Source organism: Equus przewalskii, chromosome 5, assembly GCF_037783145.1.
Source record: "Equus przewalskii isolate Varuska chromosome 5, EquPr2, whole genome shotgun sequence".
NCBI lineage: Eukaryota > Metazoa > Chordata > Mammalia > Perissodactyla > Equidae > Equus > Equus przewalskii.
In genome coordinates this window covers 29,744,012-29,764,060 of record NC_091835.1, presented here as the reverse complement: position 1 = coordinate 29,764,060, position 20,049 = coordinate 29,744,012, and the positions used below count along the sequence as shown (strand labels likewise).

Genomic DNA, 20,049 nt, shown 5'->3' with positions numbered 1-20,049 from the left:
CTACTACAGATTGCCAAAGATGATATAAAATTCCATCCTCCTGGTAATAAATATCCTGCTATTTCTGTACTTTTACTTACCATGTGTTTTCAAACTAATATTTTATTTTATACTCAGAATCCTCTCCTTGGGGGTTTCCCCATTTATGGTTGAGGGAACAGATACTCAAAGAACATAAGAGATTTGACTGAAGTTACAGCCAGGTAGGAATAGACACAAGCTTTGAACTCAGAGTCCAGTCTAATACCGCACCATTTTGGCTCCTAGACTGTAAATGAAAATACAACAGATTCAGATCTGTCCAATAAATCCTGACTGAAGGCCAGACTGAGAGCATTTCTTCTGAGGCTGAGAAAATTCCATCTCAAGTCATGGAAACAATAGATGCAGGTAGTGAAGTTCCAGTGTCTCTCTGTTGAGACTTTCTAGATTAAAAACATACTTACAAATTGAATGACTCTGTCATGGAATGAAAGACAAATAATCTGGGGTCAAAAAGACTCCTCAGGAGTATTTGGATTGCCATGCTCCTAAGGATGCTCTCTGTACCCTTTGGGATAACGTGACCACATGACACTTTGCATTTCTTTCTCTAAGGATCTCAAGATTAAAAACCTTGCGAAGGGAGGCAAATTCTTCAAGATCATGTTGGATATAGAAGACAGAGAGAGAATGAGAAAGCAGAGATGTTCCTTTGTTTCACAAACATGTACTCACATGCCAAGCGCCTGCTTTCAGTAGCCCACCCTTCTTTCTGAAGAGCAGCAGCCTGCATGAGTGCTCAGAGGCAGGGCTGGCCCATCGACTGGGCTGCCCACTTTGGGCCTCTCAGGCCTCAGCCTATGTTGAATCAGAAGTCTCCACACCCTTTGCTTGCATATCCCCCCAAAAGAGTTTTGAAAAAATATGTGCCTCATCATACATTTTCAAGTTGGCATCCAAAAATTTTCGTGATAAGTTTAAATGGTTGTAAATGATGCAATTTCTAGTGCTTTGTAGATCTCGATAGCTTAAAACAAAATAAAACTGTTGTATCACTCTTTAAAAAGTTTCCAATGAAATACAAACACCAGAGCTATTTGAAACCTTCTATTATCCATTTGAAGTATCGAAAAGTTCTTTTTTTAAACAAAGATTTTGCATCATTTCTTTTTCTCCTTGAAAACATATTTCTGTTCCATTTCCTCCATAAAATTTTATCCTAATATATTTTTATGCTTGAAAGTCTTTCATTGATCACACTATCATACTAGTCTGCAATAAAAAGAGGCACGTAAATTGAAATTAAAATTTAAAAAAGTTCCTGTGACTATAAGGGTTAGTGCTATGAATTTCTTCTGGGTTGAATTATCATTACAAATATTATTAACGTACAATTGAGCAAAACAACATAATTATATTATGAGCTTTTAAAGTAATTATTAGTATAAAATTTTAATACTATATCTCTTAAAAAGATGGATGCTTGGAGGGGTGTGGTGTCTGATGAAAGGAGGCTTTCTAGACACCAGTTTTTCAAATGTCTCTTTGTCTGGACACTAGCATTTCAAATATATCCTTCTTTGGTGCCCTGGAGGTGCTCACCCCACAAGGAATTAGACATGGAAGGATGGGGGTGTGTGTGTGAAAGGCATACCTCTTTTCTATAGTGTGGGAGTAGGATGGCTGTGGAAAGTCAGAAAAGAAAGGAAAAGTGGCAGGTGGACTCCAGCCTCTGTTCCAGGTTGTCCTCCAACCAGTGTTAAGATTGAGTACATATGAAAATTGAGGATCTGGAAACCGATTCCATTAAAACCATCCATGTACCATGAGGGTTACTCATACACCATTTTGAAGATGCCATAAACTACTCCAAACACTTTCCAAACCCACTTGGGAAATTGTTAACATATTCTTGATTCAGCCACACAAGAGTAGTTTGCATAAACTATTCAATATAAATAGAGGCACAAATATACTTTTACTTTCAGCATATTTTAAGAGGGAAATGTATTTTGGGATATTTGATCTGTAGAATCAGTTGAAACAGACACTGTCATTGATTTATCTAGAACAAATAAAAACAATTCTATGCTGCACAAATTATAAATGCTCTCAATATAACTCCATCACAAGATCATTATGGTTACAATCTGCCTTCTTACGAATTAGAATCATTGACTGATTTTAAGCTGATTGGAATGGAAACCAATTCAACTAATCAGAATCTGGCAAATTCCTAATCACACAGGGGCCACAGATTCAGAGTTGTTGATTTTCATCAGCCTGTTCGCCAGGATAGGCAGTGTTATACCGTTGGTGATGACTTCCAAATTCTTGAGGCTTGATACAATGAAAATTTATTTCTTGCTCCTACTACATGTCCAGAGGGGGTCAGTGGTTCTGCTTCACAAAGTCACTCAGGGATCTAGGCTGACAGATGTTTTTCCATCTTGTAGCTGCACCATCTGGATTATGTGGCAGAAGAGAGAAACAGGAACATCATAATGGGCCTTTCATCACCTCAACCTGAAAGTGACACGTGTCACTTCTACTTAAATTTCATTAGTCAGAACTAGTCCAATTATGTGTCCAAATACAGAGTGGTTGAGAAGTGCACTCTTCTATGTGCCCAGAAGGGGAGGAAAACAGATATTCTTGGAACTAAAGTGCAGTAGTTGTTGATATAGGTGTCACTTTACAAACAGCATTAGTCAACTTGGGAAAAAATGATTACCAAGGGCTGGTGATTAATAATAAAACAGTGAGGTTATATTTATTGCAAAAAAGATTATAGAAGCAGGACTGAACATGAAAAGGGCAGGAAATTTGAATCTGATATGGAAAAAGGCAAAACCGGTAAACTTTGAGAGAATGAAACTTGTCTTGAAGTATGACATTGACCTAAGACCTCTCTAGTACGTAGAGCTAGTTCTGCAGAATCACAGGAAGAAATGAAAGTTGGAAGTGTCCTGCCACACTTGAAAACCCTGACAAGTTCTTGGTTTCACCAGGCTCCACCTGGCTGCTGAATGGAGGTTAACGTAAGCTCCTTGACTTTGCTTTGTTTAAGTTGTTATCTAGACATATTATGGGGTACTGACCTTATTGTGACTGTGGTGATGTTTAGCTGTAACTTCTGCACTCCCTGGGACTTGGAAATTTGCCTTTCAACAACTTAGAAGATAGAGTGACTAAGCCAGATCTAGTATCAAGTGTAGTTACAGGGCATTTGGGTTTACTTTCTGAGAATGCAAATATTTGAATTATTCCTATCTGTGTAGCCTATATTAGAATTCTTTTAGATTGGATACAGGGATGGGACTGCTGCGGGTCGACCCAAGAGTATCTCTAGAAAAGATTTCTATAATCTACAATCAGAACAGAGGATCTCTTTAAAAAAGAGGTCTTAGGGAACAAATATCCCTTTTTGTCTATTAAGGTGCACTTGCCCCAGATGTTAGGCACAGGGTTACCTTACCTATGTCAGACTAGGAACCAGAAATTTTCAAGATTACAAGAACTCTAGTCTAACATCATTTCTGATATTGTAGGAAAGCAAGCTATAAATTAATGTTCTGGAATTCTAAGAGGGATACAAGCAAAGTGACCATTCAGGAAAGAATAATCCCGAGCACAAATATGAACTGAGCCATCATACATAGAAGACATAGAATAACCAGGGGTCAGAGAGAGAAGACATCACAGATTCAACGCCTGCTGAAATATCAAAGGATATTAGTAGGAGGGCTGTCAGGTGGACAGGAGAGTTGATAGCTGATTTCTGAAGACCAGAGAAAGGTGTTTACTCTCAGGACTATGTTTGGAAGATAACAGAGAACTTAGACTGCATTCAAAGAAGGGTAGAAGGAGAGGAAACAACGTTCATAAAGCTGGTTAGAAGAGGAAGGTTCTGGAAGGCGTACTGAGGAGAACATTTTCCAGTTTACTTTGAGAACACCTTTTCTAACTATCCATCTACTTTGGGAATTGGCCTGGAACAGTTAAGAAGGTAAAGGGGTGGGGGGGCTGGGTAGCAGAATGAGCTTGGGGTTTAGTCAGGTCCATTCCTACCCACCTGAGTTGGTGTAGCCAAGTTAACTTCTCCAAGAGTTCAATGTCTCTAATTTAAAAACTGGAGATAATGTCTAACCCATAGAGTTGTTATCTCATAAGTGTGAGATTGAATACAGTCACGTGCCACTTAACAATGGGGATACATTCCAAGAAATGTAGGATAGGCTATTTCATCATTGTGTAAACATCATGAAGCGTACTTACACAAACCCGGATGGTATAGCCTACTAGACACATAGGCTATATGGTACTAATCTTACTGGACCACTCTCGTACGTGCTGTCCATCATCGACCAGAACATCATGATGCGGCACGTGACTGTCTTGAGGGAAAGGAGCACCTTCTATAGTCCAGCAACTATGCTGGATTTATTTATCACTCATTTAAGTCTTAACATATGCCCCAAATTTTCATTTTACAGACGAAGAAGCTCAGCCTCAGAGAGAGAGATTGCCAAAGTTTCAGTAACTAGTAAATGTTGGACTTGAGATTCCAATGAGAATGGGTGAAGGGATGTTAGTGTAAGTTCGAGTAGTGTGGTGGGTTGGATGGCAGCCCTTCAAAATTTATGGCCATGTCCTAATTCCCAGAACCTTATTTGGGAATGTTACCTTATTTGGAAAATGGGCTTTGTTGATGTAATTAACTTAAGGATCTGGAGATGAAGACATTATCTTGGATTATCCAGTGAGCCCTAAATCCAATGACAAGTGTCCTTATAAGGGTGAGACAGAGGGAGATTTGGCAGCCAGGAGAAGAGGTGGCAGTGTGACCACAGAGATTGGAGTGATGTGGCCACAAGTCAAGGAATGTCAACAGCTACCAGAAGCTGGAAGACGCAAAGAATGGACTCTCCCTTAGAGCCCCAGAAGGGAGCACAACCCCACCAAGGGATTTTGGACCTGTAGCCTCCAAAACTGTGAGAGAATAAATTTATGCTGTTTTAAGCTACCCAGTTAGTGGTAATTTTTTATGGCAGCCCTAGGACTCTAATACATGTGGGAATGGCTTCCACTCTGTGATGGCCTTTGCAAAAATGGACACAATATTACACTAGGTCTGAGCTGGGACTGAGGGGTTCTGGGAGTCAGCAGGTCACTCAAAGGTAACTAACTTTCTCAGAGCCCTGAGAAGTAATTAAGAAAATCATTTTAATGATTTAGCTCTTCTTTAGGTATCAGCTTTTCTTTGCAAAGAGCATAGGTGATGTGGCCATGTGACCCCATTTTGCAGATGAGCACGCAGGGGTACAGGCTGCTTATGTAACTTAGCCTGGACTGTTGACTGTGGAAGGAGAGTGCCATAATTTGACCTCACACATGGTTTATGAATTCTCCAACCAGGAGAGCCAATTCCCAGGATGAGGCCGTTCACCATCTTGCTGCTTTCTATCTTTGGTGGTTAAGTACTGCTGAAAATCACAAGGGTAGGAATGTTACCACACTGTTGTTAACCCTGCAATTTGAGGTTGCAATCGAATGAAGATTGAATTCCCCTCACACTCCAAACACTCTGGCCTCCCCTTGGGACTGAAATTGGGACTGAGCTGCCAGGAGAGTTCTCCTTAAATGCAACACTTAAAGACCACTCAGTGGGTTTGCAGGGATCTGGGCTGTACCATGGCTTCTAGACAAGTAGGTGACGAGGAGAGATCGCAACGTGACGTAGGAAAGAACACTGCCAGCAAGGTTCTTAAATACTGACATGGGTCATGAAAGCATCAGTGTTACTGTGGATCTTTCAAAAGAGGGAGAGGGGTCACTCTGCAAACTCTTCAGCTCTGCTCTCTGAATTGTGAGTTGGGGGAATTTTCTGGAACCCTTCCTCTCCCCTGAATTTTTGTTCTATTACCTGAAATGTCTTGTGTTGTAGAGTGGACTGTGCACAGCCTCTGCATTTGCAAGACTTGGGTTCAAATCCCAATTCTATCACTTACTGACCAAGCTATCTTGGGCAACAAAGTTAGCCTCTTAGCTACTGTTTTATACCTGTAAAATGGGGCGGTAAGTCTCTTTGGCAGGGCTGTGGTGAAGTCAAGGCACATAGTGACACTTGACAAACCCTTCTTATGGGAGTGAAGGATGGTAACAGCTAACATGAAATGAGCACATTCCACATGCTTCACTTGGATTACTTAATTCAATTTGCAGAACAACCCTAGGGAGGGAGGTACCACTGTTAGCTGCATTTTGTAGAAACTGGCCATTAGGAGGTAAAGTCAGGTGTCCAGGTTCCCACAGCTCATAGCAGGGAGAGCCTGGTTGTATGCCTGACCTGTCTCCAAATACCAGGCTCTTAACAGCAGTTAAAGTGCCTGCCATAGTCCCTGACACTCACTAGGTGTTATTAAATGGTGGCAATTAGTATGAATTCAACAGATAAATATTGAGGGCACCTGTGTACTGGGCACTTACTATGTACTCATGGAAGCATCTAAGCAAGTCACCCAGTGAAGGTCAGAATACTGACTGACACATCCGTTAGGCTTGATCAAGGAAGAAGCACCACCATGGGTGACAGGGAGTAAGAGATTGATGGGAGGGCTAGACCGTACCCAGTTCTGGGAGCTGGTGATGAGTTGGTGGAAGGCTGTTGTCTCCGTGTCTGATGATGGGTCTGAAGTTGCTATCTATCAGCACGGCCAGAAGTCCAGAAGAAAAGCTGGATGTGATGTGGCAGAGAGTGAGGCCAAAGTGGAACCCCTAAAGACAAATGGAACTCCTAATTGCCTCCCGCCACTGCCAACCTTGACTATGAAATATAAAGCTGGGACTCTTGACTGCAGACCTGGACATACGCTTTGCCCAGAGTAGCTCAGAGTAGCTGGAGGAGAAGAACTGGCAGGAGCTGGAGGAGCTGGGGGCCCACCCGAACAGGGAAAGCCAGCAGATGGGTGACAACGTGCACACATTGAAGCAGCCCCCATAGCTGTGCACTGACCTTCATAGCGTGGAAGCTGCTGCTTTACTTTCACCTTCCAAATGCTCCACAAATATCTGTTTGGACAGCCCGACCCTGGAACCACACAGGGAAGGTAATTCTGGGAAATCTAGTTCCAGCTTGGTTAAGCTGACCCAATACAAAACCACTGCACTGATACTCCAATCTCTGGCCTCTGGGAAGTAATGGTCCTTTCGGGCCTGACACTGAGGTAAAGAGAGTCACCTCTTGGAAGGCACACTGAAGCAGGGCCTTCTGACTCACTTCTTCCTACTTTGGTTTGCCATAGGGTTTGCCTGCCACTTTCACCTGGTCTGAAATGTCTACCCATATATATATATACACACACAGAGTCAATCCTATGGGGTAGAATGAAACAGTCCCAGAAGGTCACTGTTAGAATTTACCCATTACCTCGGTGCTCCTGGCTCTCCACCATCAGCACAGAATGGCTGACACTTTAAGCAGGCACCTTGGAATGCAATGAGGAAACCTGAGCATTTGGGCTCAAGATACTGGACAGACAATTTTTGCAGGTGCTGAGTGACTGGGGGTGGGGTGGGCAGAGGGAGAGAAAGGGAAGGGACACCTTGGGGCTCTGACGGGAAAGTTATTCCAGAGTGATTCATTAGAGGTGTGTTCCTGGCTATGCCACAAGGAGAGGGCTCTTGCCCGAGGTGCGGGTGCCCAGGGAAGAGAAGAGCCTGCCTGCCAATGTGCCTTTTGAAGCCTTGGGTCAGACAGGAAAAAGAAGAAGAAAAATTTACCTATAGTCCCACCTCCCAAAGAAAGCTATGGTCAACGTTTCAGTGTGAACCCTTGTAAGTCTTTTTCCTACCTTGAATATACGCCTGTTTGTAGGAGAAAACTGGAATCATAGCATATATATTTTATAACCTGTTTTCCTTTTAGTGTAGATAGTCTTTTTCCCTGTCACTAATATTATTCCTTAATATTGTTTACAGCTGTGTAGGATTACATTGTATGAATGTACCCTTGTTTATCTGTGAAGTGGTTAACAGCACACCCTCTGAAGATAGACTCCTGGGGTTCAAATTCCAGGTCTTCCAACATTTACTAACGGTGAAAACCTGGGGTAGCGAGTTGACCCTTCTGTGCCTTAGTTTCCTTACCTGCAAAGCAGGGATAATAGTACTCCTCTTACAGAGGGTTGTTCTGAGGAGCAAATGATATATGTGGTTATATATGTGGATAATCTCTCAATGTCATTATTTAACCAAAATTTTTGTTGGATATTTAGATTGTTTCCAAGTTCTTCACTCTCACAAATGCACTGTAATTAACAAATTCAGTGCACTCTTAATTGCTTCCAAAGGAAATATTTGTGGTCACATTAAGGAATCTTTTCCAGAGTGAATCACTGCTCAGCATACATTGAGTGTCCATATATACAAAGCATTATGCTACGCACAAAGAAAAACGAACACAGTTCTCTTCCTTGAGACATTTAAAACGTAGTGGGCGGTGGAGAAAAGGCACAGTCACATACAAATACAATTTGTTGTCACATGCCGTCAAGTGGGCTCCGACTGCCGGCGACCCTGTGAATGAGTGATGTGCACAGTGTCCTGTCCTCAGCAGCCCCACTCAGCTCCTGTAGACTCAGGCCTGTGGCTTGCTTTATGGAGTCAAGCCATCTCATACTGGGTCTTCCTCTTTTCCTGCTGCCTCTACTTCTCCCAGCATTATTGTCTTTTCCAAAGAATCTGCCTTCTCACGATGCGCCCAAAGCAGGGCAGCCTCAGTTTTATCATTTTATCTCCAGTAATAGGTCAGGCTTAATTTGCTCTAGGACCCACTTGTTCATCTTTCTGGCAGTCCAGGGCGTTCGTAGAGCTCTCCTCCAACACCACATTTCAGATGAATCCATTTTTTCCTGTCAGCCTCCTTCACTGTCTAGCTTTTGCACCTGTACATAATAATGGAGAATAAGAGGGTGTGGGTAACCTTGGCCTTGGTCTCTAATGACACTTCCTTACACTCGATGATCCTTCATAATTCTTTCTTTGCTGCCCTTCCGAGTCTCAGTCTTCTCTTGATCTCTTGGCTGCAGTCTCCGTTTGAAATGATGACTGAGCCAAGGTAAACAAAGTCTTTAACAATTTCCATGTCTTCCTCGTCTACGTTAAGCTGTGTAGTTCTTCTGTGGTCATGATCTTTGTCTTCTTGATGTTCAAATGCAGCCTGCTTTGGCTCTTTCTTCTTTCACTTTCGTCAGAAGTCATTTCAAGTCATTGCTGCTTTCTGCCAGTAAGATGGTGTCATTGCCTATTTTAGATTGTTGATATTTCTTCCACCAATTTTCACTCCTCCTTCATCTGAGACTATCCCAGTTTTTCATATGCTATGTTCTGCATACAAATTAAACAGATGGGGGATAAAATGCACCCTTGCCTGACACTTTTGCCTGTAGGAAACCATTCTGTCTCTCCATAGCCTGTCCGGACAGTGGCTTCTTGTCCGCAATACAGGTTATGTATCAGGACAGTCAAATGCTGAGACACACCCCTTCCTTTCAGGGCAGCCAAGAGCTTTTCATGATCCACGCAGTCAAAGGCTTTCCTGTCATCTATTAAACAAAGACTAACGTTCTTCTGAAATTCTTTGGAGCGCTCTAGTAGCCAAGGAATAATTGCGATCGGATCTCGTGTGCCTCTCCCTTGTTGAAATCTAGCTTGGACAAAAGGCATCTCTTGCTCCATATGAGGTCACAGCCTTTGCTGCAGCACCTCGAGCATCACTTTACTTGCACGGAAGTCAGAGCAATGGTCCCACAGTTTTTGCACTCCTTCGTATCTCCTTTCCTGGGGGTTGGGATGTATATTGAGCGTTTCCAGTCTGTAGGCTATTGTTTCATTTTCCATATTTGTTGGCATATTCTTTTTAGGATTTTGACAGATTCAGTCTCTGTGACTTGTAACAATTCTATCGACATCCCCTCTACCCTGGTGACTTATTTCTTCCCAGTGCTTTCAGGGCAGCTTTCCCTTCACTTTCTAGAATTACGGGTTCTTCCTCACAGGAATCTTCTTCAAAGGCATCTGTCATCCTTTCTTCTCTTCTGTATAGATTTTCATATTCTGTCTCTCCCTTCCCTTATCTTCTTCTGATCAGATAGTGTGCTTCCCTGCTGGTTGTTTGGCATTCCTAATCCAGATTTAAATTTCCCTCTGATTTCTTGAATCTTCTGGAAGAGGCCTCTTGTTCTTTGTTTTTGTTGTTTTCCTCCATCTCTTTGCACTGGCCATTACAGTGGTTTTCTTGATCTCTGCATGACAGTCGCTGGAAAACTGTGTTCAGGATTCTCACCCTGCTTTTGTCACCTTTTACTTTTGCTTCTTGCCTGTCCTTAACAATTCTTCGTGTTTCTTCCATCATACGTCTTGATATTTTTTTCTTTTTACTTCAGGCATTGTTTTTTCACATCTTCCTTAATAATAACTCTGGTTCCAGTCCATAGTTTTTCTGGTTCTCAGTCAAATACAAGATATGTAGAAATACAACACTACGTAGATGGAGGGGCACAGAGGAAGAAGTGTGGGAGAGGAGAGAACGGAGAACACCTTTAGCTGGAGAATCAAATCATGAAATGAAAGAGAAAGAAAGGCTCCTTCAGAGGCTCCCACCACCTCCGAAATCCCAGAATCAGAATTCAGGATGGTTTTCGTTTGTCATGTTGAGAATTTGTTACCTGGAAAGACAGCACCAAGGGCTGTGTTCCAAAGTTAGAAGCTGAGATATGGGTGTACATTGCAAGACCAAATATTTAGGAAATACCTTTTTCTGGAAAGGAAAGAACACATTTCACAGCTGAGAAGAGAAGTGAAAGATGAAACTAAAGAAGGATGAAGGTAATATTTACTTACTAGATTTAAACAGTGCCTACCTTTAGAAAAGCCTGGGTATAAATCCAGCATGTGCCCCCCAACACACACACGCTCTGTTCTCAGTTCTCTGGCCCTTTGCGAATTCTCTGAGGCAAAACTTGCAATCATTTTACTGTTGTTTTCAACTGTTCATTCCCCTCTCTCACCCCAGCTGACCCTCAGTCATCTGCTCCGAGAGTAGGATGACGTACGAACATGAGTTTGGAGTCAGACACTCCTGGGCTAAGTGCAGGCTCCACAGTTTACTGGCTGGGTGACCCTGGACATGTAACTTAAGTCTCTAATTCTCAGTTTCCACATCTGTAAAATGGGGATAATAATAACAACAATAACACCTACCTGATCCTTGCAATGAGGATTAAATGAGATAATGCCTGTGAAGCAGCTACACAGTACAGAGCACTCAATAGTCTCAGCTGTTATTATTAGTCCTGTACTATAGTGTGTGAAGGGCGTGCAAACCAGTTTTAATATTAGTATCAACAAATAATCAGGTACTTGGCCTATAATGTATCCTAAAGCTAAATGGAAGAGATATTTGGATTTGTGTCACTTCTAATTTTCTCTATTAGCTTGAAAATTGAGTATGAACACACCAGAATAGTAAAGAAGTCCGATTTCTCTTGTGACCAAAAATCTAAACTACTGTCCACAGTTGAATGAAGAAGACTGATAAAGCTTAAGCCCTTTCCCAGGGGCATTTTCATTTTAAACTGGGGCCCAAACCTTTAGCCAAGGGAATGAAGCTGGTGTGGTGAGGAGTCAGACAGCAACCAAGGGACAGAGGGAGGCATTTCGATACAGTAGCTGTAGCACTCCTGAAACCATCTCAGGTACTCATTCATTCCTTCATTCAACAATATTTATTAAGCAACTACTGTCTGCCAGACATTGTTCCATGCACTCGGGATATACTGGTGAACAAAAGGGGCACAGATCCCTGACCTCATGGGGTTTACATTTTAGTGAAGGATACAGACAAGGAACAATACAATTAATGAATAAGTAGGCTACCGTATATAGTACGTTAGGGGTTAAATACCATGTAAAACGTACAGAGCGGGGGAGATTGGAAATGCTGGGTGGGGGGAGTCGGGCAGACTGTAGTCCTAAATATGGTGCTGAAGGGAGCCTCAGTGAGAAAGTGAGATTTGAGCAAAGGCTGGAAGGGAGGGGGTGCCCCAGGTGGACGTCTGAGGAAAGAGTGTTCCAGGCAGTGGGGACAGCCAGAACAGAGGGCTCAAGGAGTGCGTGTGTGAGGGAGAGACAGAGAGAGAGGGAGCATTTCTGGAATGTTTGGGGAACAGCAAGGAGGCCAGTGTGGCCAGAGCAAGTGGGAGAGCGGTAGGTGAGGTCATAAGAGAAGCTGTCCGTGGCTGTTCGTGGGCATCCCTGTAGGCCACTCTAGGGACCTTGGCTGTCACTAAGTGACTCGGGAGCCTTTGGAGGGTTTGGAGCAGGAGTGCTGTGATTGACATCGTAAAGGGCTACTCTGACTACTGTATTGAGAATGCACCAAAGGAGGGGTGGGGGAGAATAGGCCAGGGAGACCAGCCTCTGCAGAAACCCAGGTGACTCAGACCTGGGGGGCAGCAGGGAGCAACTGAAAAATGGTCACATTTGGGATTTTTCTGAAGGTAGAGCCAACGGGATTTCCTGAAGGACTGGACGTGGGAGGATGAGAGAAAGGAGTGAAGAATGACTCCAGGGTTTTGGCCCCATCAACTCAGACGCGGGGGGCCAATGAGGAACCCATTTTCCACAGAAAATAAGGAATTCAGTGTTTGGATATGTTAGGTTTGAGATGTCTATTAGCCACCCAAGTGGAGACTGAGGTTGGCTGTCTGGCCTGGCATTCAGGAAGACAGATTTGGGCTTGAGGTACAAATTTGATATAGGCAGTTGCTTAAAGCTGTTGAGATGGAATGAATGTGGACGCGGAGGTGAGGCGGTCTGAGGAGAAGACGGTAGAGGTTTCCAAGAGAAAGTTGAGGGCTCCCCGGCCAGGGCTCAGGAAGCCCCACTCTAGAAGAGCCTGGCCTGCAGGGGGTGTCGTGGAACTTGTTTGGGGTGCGCTGAGGGACGGAGGGAAACCTTTGCTCCTCCGGGAAAGACAGGCGCTCAAGAGATTCCTGCCGGGGTGGCAGCAATAATTAAGAGAAGTAGGTAAGGATATCCTAGTAGAACACGTGCTCGGCCGCCTCCAAGGAATTAGAAAACCCGGGTCTATTAATCTGTTCAGACATCTGGGCACCACAGCCTTGCCTACGAGGCTCCGCCTCTCAGGCCTTTCTCTCTCTCCCCTCCCCTCTTCCCATCCTCGCCTCTATATGTCACTTCTACAACCGCTCTGATTGTAATTCATCAAACAGAATCACCGAATCACGGCTCATTTTGCTGTTTTGTTCGGTGGCCCGATCCGCAGAGACCCTGGTGGCTGGGCAGGCTGTAGTGCCCCTCTTAGAATTCGCGCGGAGGCCTTCCCGTCGTGGTCGGCCGCGCGGGGCCGCCGAGGGGAATGAGGCGGGGGCCGCAGACGGCGGGGGGTGTCTGCGCGGCGGCCCGCCCTCCCCGCGCAGCCCCCCGCCGCGCCCCTCGCCGGCCGCGGCCTCGCCTCGCGCCCCTTGACGTCATGCGGGCCGAAGGGCCGGCTCGGGCGGCGCGGCCGGGGCCGCGCGGGGGCTCAACTTCGGGCTCCAGTCCGCGCCGTGCGCCCCGCGCGCCGCCGCCGCCGCCACATCTGGAAGCGTTCAGCGCGTCTGCCTCCAGCGCGCCGGCGGGGAGGGCGCGGGCGCGGCGGCGGGAGGGGGCGAGCGCGCTGCTCTCGCGCGCCCGCCCGCCCGGTGTCTCCCTCTCGCTGCCTCTGCAGAAACAGCTCCTGCCAGAACGGCGCGCGGCGCGGCGCGGCCCGGAGCGGCGGCGCCTCTGCTGCTCCGCGCCTCCCGAGTTGCTGGAGCTTCTTGACAGAAGCGGCCGAGGAGGGCCTCGGGCGGCACTGGCCAGCGGCGGCAGAGACGGTTCAGCCCCCTGCTGGCGCGGGCGGACCCCTCCCCCGGCTTGGGGTCCGTCGCGCCCCCGTCCCCTCCTCTCCTCGCTCCAGCCTCTCTCGATTGATTTTTTTCAAACGGTGTGGCCGCCAGAGGTGCGGGGCTAAATTCTTGGAAGGGGCCCGGATGTACCGAGGATGCATTACAATTCCACTCAAGGAGGCAGTAGTGGAAAGGATCAGTTTTTGGTGTTTGATGCAATAACGGGAATCAGGTAATCATCGGAAGGGAAGAGGAAATACTGCGGATCCCCGGTTTCCTTGAATTTTGCACGAAAGCCGCCGCCTCGGAGGAGGGATTAATCCAGACCCGCTTGGGGGTGTTTTGACATTTCTTCCTCTTTGTGGCTTTTTCTTCTTTTAAAACAATTTTTGGTCAATGGTCAATGAAAACACGAGGATGTACATTCCAGAGGAAAACCACCAAGGTAAGGCGGACCCCGCCGCCGCGCCGGGGCTCCAGCCCGGGTCCCGCCGGCTCCACCCCTCTCCGGCTCGCCCCGCTCGCCCCGGGCCCCGGCCGCTCCCTGCGGAGTTGCGGGGCCGCGTCCGCCAGGGGCTCCGGGCGGGGGGCGCCGAAGCCTCGCCCGAGAGACCGGAGCCGGCGGGACCCGGGCCCGAACCGCCGGCGAGACGGAGCGGAAAATCCCCGCCCCTCCCCCTCCCGTGCCCGGCCGCTCCAGCGCATGTGTTTCCTATGAAATTCCAGGCGAGGGGGAAAAGTTCCCCGAGCGCCTGCTCCGGCCTCGCCCGCTCGCCTTCGCGGGAGAGCTCGGCGGCGCGGCCCGCGGGCCCGGGTCCCTCGCCACCCTCGAGGCGCGACTGGAGCGCGCGCGCGCACCCTGCCCTGCCGGGCGTCCCACTCGCGCCCAGGCGCCCCTTCCCCGGGCAGCGCGCTCCAGGCGCGGGTGGAGGCCGGGGGCGCAGATGGGAGTCTCGGCGCCTCTCTGCCCCCTCTCCTCTCTTTCTCTCTCTCTCTCTCTCTCCCTCTCCCTCTCTCCCTCCCTCCCTCCCTCCCTCTCGCCCCCAGCTCACCTATACCCACCCACCTCTCTACTGCCTTTGACCTCGAGTGCGCCCACGCCCCGTGTGTTCCTGTTCGCACCCACATGTGGGCTAGCACCTGAGGATGGAAGCGGTTAGAATTCGGGCGGCGTGTAGGCTTTGCTTTTTCATGTTTTAGGGAAATAATAAAAGGGTGTGCCGAGCTCACGCGGCTCCACACTATTGCCCAGTGTTTTCCCAGCATCTCCATCCTTGGCATCAAGTGTCACCAGCTCCCTCTGTGAGGGGGAAAGGCTTTCAGGTAACTCCCCACTTCCTGGAAACTTTCTCCCCCTCACGTATTAACAAGTTATTATTTTTTGGCATTGCTCAGCAATTAAGGTTATAATGGAGTCTGGAGGGATGGTCTTGCTGGAGTGTGGCAGCGGCCAGGTTCCCGTCTGTCTGTCCTCCACGGCTTTCGCTGTCTCTCTGGGTGTAGCCTCTCCCACTTTCCCAAGTCTTCCTGTTTAGTCTCTTCCTTCAGTCTCTTCCTCCTGAATACCTGTGGCTGTTGGTCCTCCTGCTTCCTGGAGTACTTCAGGTGCTCCTCTGAAGACCAGCCTGGTGCGGGGGTTGTCTTCATGTCTCTTCTTTCCAGCTCCTCCTTCTTTTTGCTGTCATCTCCACCATTTGCGGACAGAACCCCTACTCTTTAAAGCCAGAGGCTGCCATCCTCAAACTGATTTTGGGGGATTGTCCAGCTTTCAGCTTGAGTAGCAGTGTGGGGATTTTGGCCTCTTTTGGTAGAAAGAATTATGTCAGGGGTCAGGGATTCCAGGGTGAGCCTAGGCTTTGGGGTCACAAGGGCAGCTTCTGTCGCTGGATTTCTCTGTCCCATGCCCCCATCCCTCACCTGTTTTCCTGTCCCCTTCCCAGCTGATGGAGTAGTGGATGGATTAGGAGGGAGAGAATGAGAGACACAAAGGAGAGGGTGACATTTGTGAAGAGTGGGGATGGATTTCTCCCCTCCAGGTTCTCAGCTCAGTCCAAGGAGCCTTGAAGAGGAGAGCTCAATAGTATTGTCCTTACTATCACCGATAATGGCAGCACTATGGCAATAATTATCGTTCATGCAATGATCATCTTAAATAGTTTATAAGGCCTCCTCTTAGTGCAGGATAAACCCCTTCTTAGCCCTCTTCCTTCTTTTGCACCTTTGTACCTCAGCATCTCCCCTCCCCACATGCACAGATGAAGGGAGCAGACACTAAAAGTAGGAGCACCAATCCTCGAGAGGTTTGCAAGAAAGATGGAGGGAAGGGGACTGAGTGAGCAGTGGCCTGGAGCTCTGCCTTTCCAGCAACATGCCAGTAAACACTATGGCAACCTGAATTCCAGTTTTCTCCCTTGAAGCTGCAGTGATTATATAATTCTCAGGAGCAGTTTTGCCTCCATTCCTAGATGCAGTTCTCAGGTGAAAGAGCACCAGGCTCCCTGTCTCCCCTCCATTTCCCATCCCTTCTTCCTTGGTCATAGGCATTGCCCAGGCTTTTTTGCAGGGGGGAGGAGTGGAGCAGGGTGACGGAGGTGGGGAGGGCAGACCTGGAAGAGCATGACTATTTACAAGGAAGGGGTTGTTATGGCTTAATAACTAAAGGAGTGATGAAACATAAGTGATAGTTAGAGTTTCAGGGGACAGAGAGAGAAGAGAAGCCAAATGATTACCTCAGAGCAGTGATGGTGATGAACCAAAGAGTGGAGAACCAAAACAAAGTTGCCAGTGGCTGGGCTTACATTCTTCCCTTCCTGGTGGACTTGAAGGCACTAATGCATCAGCCCTTCCTCCCCCGACTTTTCAGCAGGGAGGGAGGGTGTGTGTGTGTTGAGGGTTGGGGTGTGGGGACCGGTGGTCCGTGCCTCAGAACAGCCTGGAGGGCCACTGAACATCTGCCTCCTGACCTTGGGTTTCAGGCTGGGAGGGGCTCGTGTGAGCCTCACCTCACCTCTAGTGCCCTATCTGTTCTGGTCCCAGGCCAGCCTCCCACTTTTCTGGGCTGATTTTCCATTGCAAGCTCCAGCTAGCAAATGAGTTTCTTAATAGTCAACCGTTTAACAAATAAAACATCAGAATGTCCCTTATGTGCTGGAGACAAGGCAGAGGGGAGAAACATGGGTTCTGGGAGTTGAAGGCACACTGTGCTTTTCTTGTAACTACTGAGTATTACAGCAGAATGGTAATCATCATAAGAAAGTAATAATAATAACGATCACAGTTAACTCTCTTTACAAAGGGTCGAAGAACAATGTTGCTTGCACCTCGGCTTGTGCAGGTTAAAGAAAGCATGACATTAGCTTCTCTTTCTCTGGATCCTGCATGGAGGAAACTGGAGAAAAAGGACTACTGAGGTTCAAAATATTGTTCATAGTATAGCTCAGATACTTTTGCAGTGTATCAGAATAGTACGTAATAGAATATATTATGAGAATCAATTATTTCCATAGAGCACATGCCAGCAATATTTAAATGTGTGCTTGTATACACACACACACACACACACTCAATAAGGAAAAGATATTTTAAATAGATTACACAAGAGCCTGATGGACTTTGGGGACCCCATGTGTTGCGGAGAGGAATGTTGGCAATGCAGTCCCCTAAGACTGTTTGGACATTTCTACCTCGTATTAAGTGGAGAATTGTTCTCTACAGGTAGGTGCTACAGGTATAGTGCTTTGCAATGAAATGGTGAGCAACAGCCCCTGGAGCCATCTCTCAGAGTCCTAGTGATGACTTAGGACTCTTCAGTTTTCTCTTTAACCTAAAACTGCCTGAGGTGGGTTCTTCTGTGTATATGACCTCTACTAAAGGAGTCCAAGGGGATCTTGAGGCCCTGCTGGTGTTTGTATCCCTGCTTCCTAGTACAGGCCCCAGCGCCTCATTCCAGGGCCTTAATGACTGAATGAATGCATGCCTGCAGGAACGAATAAATGCAGATCCAGCAAGACCGCCGGTGGATGTGGCTTCTGCCTCTCCCAGTAGGTGGCGCTCCAGGGCTGAGGAGTCAGGGGAGGGGCGCAGCCTGTTTGGTGAGGACAGATGTTGGGAGAGAATTTCCTGTCTGCTCTGCCCCTTTCATCATGCCTACAGCTGCCCTGGTGCAGAGAACCACAGAGACCAGTGTGTGTCCTCATGCCACCACACGCATCAGAGGCCTCCCCGGTGTGACTGAGTCCCTCAGTGACCTTGCTACCCTTGGTAATGGAAACCCACTTTGGGTTTCTCGCACACTTGCACACTCTCACCTCAGACTTCTCTTTAGCTCCACACAGACAGCAGCCGACAGAGCCTCGAGGGAGCCTTCTGGGCGATTAGCTAAACTTGTTACAGCCACATATTAATTTCCCCCGATTTACTCTGGATGGTTTAGTGACTGGAGGGGCCGGTGGTTCCCAAGCCCGGTAGAACAAGAGGTGACCTGAAATTTGGGATCTGTAACCCTGACTTGCAGGGTTACAGAGCTTGTCAGCTCAAAGGCGGGAAGACATTTTCCTAACTTTATTAGGGACAAAACACAAAAAACGCCTGGGTACACTTCCCAGCTGATTTCTGTTGAGTCTGGCCGGTCTGCCGGGTAATGGCAGAAAAGCCCCCAAGACCGAGGTTAGGAAGAAAGGGAGATTTGTTCTAATTTTCAGTGATGTTTTCCAACTCCTGGTGTTTTCTTTTCTGCCCCTTCCTTCACTTGGCTTTCTTAGTTGCTGTGGTGAGCTCTGCAGGGTCTGAGAAACCGTGGTCCGCGGGGTAGGAGGGGGTGAGTGAGTGGCTGACAGCACTCTTCCTTTTACAGGAACTGCTCCTGTCTGGTGTCTGGGGTCCCACCGTTTGCTATGTGGTAGCTTCACGTCAGCCAACGTCATCCCAGCTGTGCCTTGCCTGGACTCTGAAAGCAGTGCTCAGCATTCAGAATCAGGAGACAATTTTATTTTCCACTATGGACTAAAGAAAGCTGATAGATTATTTGGGAAACACCTGGAGGCTTAGTAAGACTATTAGCGGAATAATCACTCTGATTTAGCCCTTTTCTAGATTCGGTCCTCGCTGTTGCCTAAGTTAGCGTTGGGCACCGTGGAGGAGAGCAGGAGACTGATGCAAAGAGGCGTGGGCAACTGTTCTGCCAGATATCAGGTGCTAAATGTTTAGCGACATGAGTGCTAAACATTCTGATAATGAAACGGCCCTTCGAACCATGCTGTCATTATTAAAATAATTTAGTAAACACCTGTTTCCGTGTACCTCAGGCGTAGGCATGGCATAAGACAAGGACAGCGGCAGGAGGCCTCTGGGACAAGGGAACGCTTTTCAGGGGTGTCTCAGAGCTGCACGGCCCTCGCGCAAACTCACGGCGCCCAGAGCGAAACGGAGGGCGCGGCGGTGAGGGCAGCTGTTCGAGCCCGGACCCAGTGTTGCAGAGGCGCTTCCGTGCCTTCGTCCTGGAGGGGTGCTGCTTTGTGCAGGAGCATGCCTTCCTCACCAGGGCGGACTGCGCCCGGTGCCCAAGTACCGGTGCCCGGTAGCCTTGCTGCAATCCGGGGCGGGTAGTCCTGCAGTCCGGCCGTGGCTCCTGCGCTCGGGCCGGGGGTCCTGCAGTCTGGCCGTGGCTCCTGCGCTCGGGCCGGGGGTCCTGCGCTTGGGCTGGGGGTCCTGCAGTCTGGCCATGTCTCCTGCGGTCTGGCTAGGGGTCCTGCGCTCCGACCGGGTATCCTTCAGTCCGGCCTTGGCTCCTGCACCTTGGCCGGGAGTCCTGCAGTTCGGCCTTGGCTCTGGCGGTCCCGCCGGGGGTCCTGCAGTCCAGCCGCGGCTCCTGCAGTCCGGCTGGCGGTTCTGCGCTCTGGCCGTGGTTCCTGCAGTCCGGCCGTGGCTCCTGCGGTCCGGCCGGGGGTTCTGCGCTGTGGCCGTGGTTCCTGCAGTCCAGCCGTGGCTCCTGCGTGGGCGCGGCCGGGAGGGCCTCCGAGACCCGGGGCTGTGACATGGCTGCAGCTCAGGGAGCCGGCGGCAGGAGACGGAGAAGACAGGGAGAGGCCCTGCTGACAGGTGTCTGGGAGGAAGTCGG

The 20,049-nt window shown here is 48.0% G+C and overlaps 1 protein-coding gene and 1 long non-coding RNA gene across 10 annotated transcripts in view; one reads left to right on the top strand and one right to left on the bottom strand.

Annotated features, from left to right (window-relative positions):
- Positions 1–20,049, top strand: part of CACNA1C (calcium voltage-gated channel subunit alpha1 C) — a 680,887-nt gene that overhangs the window by 70,130 nt on the left and 590,708 nt on the right. Inside the window, exon 1 of one of the 9 annotated variants that reach the window (XM_070620345.1) lies at positions 13,717–14,379. The exons of the other annotated variants lie outside the window; for them this stretch is intronic. Coding sequence (XP_070476446.1) covers positions 14,331–14,379 — 49 coding nt within the window. The 5' untranslated portion in view covers positions 13,717–14,330. Of the gene's footprint in view, positions 1–13,716; positions 14,380–20,049 lie in introns of those variants that run through there. 9 annotated transcript variants of the gene reach the window in all.
- LOC139083486 (uncharacterized) lies at positions 1,942–16,786 on the bottom strand. Its single transcript, XR_011540230.1, has 2 exons — positions 16,664–16,786; positions 1,942–2,447 (listed from the first exon to the last, which is right to left on the bottom strand). It is a non-coding gene; the product is annotated as an uncharacterized lncRNA (long non-coding RNA).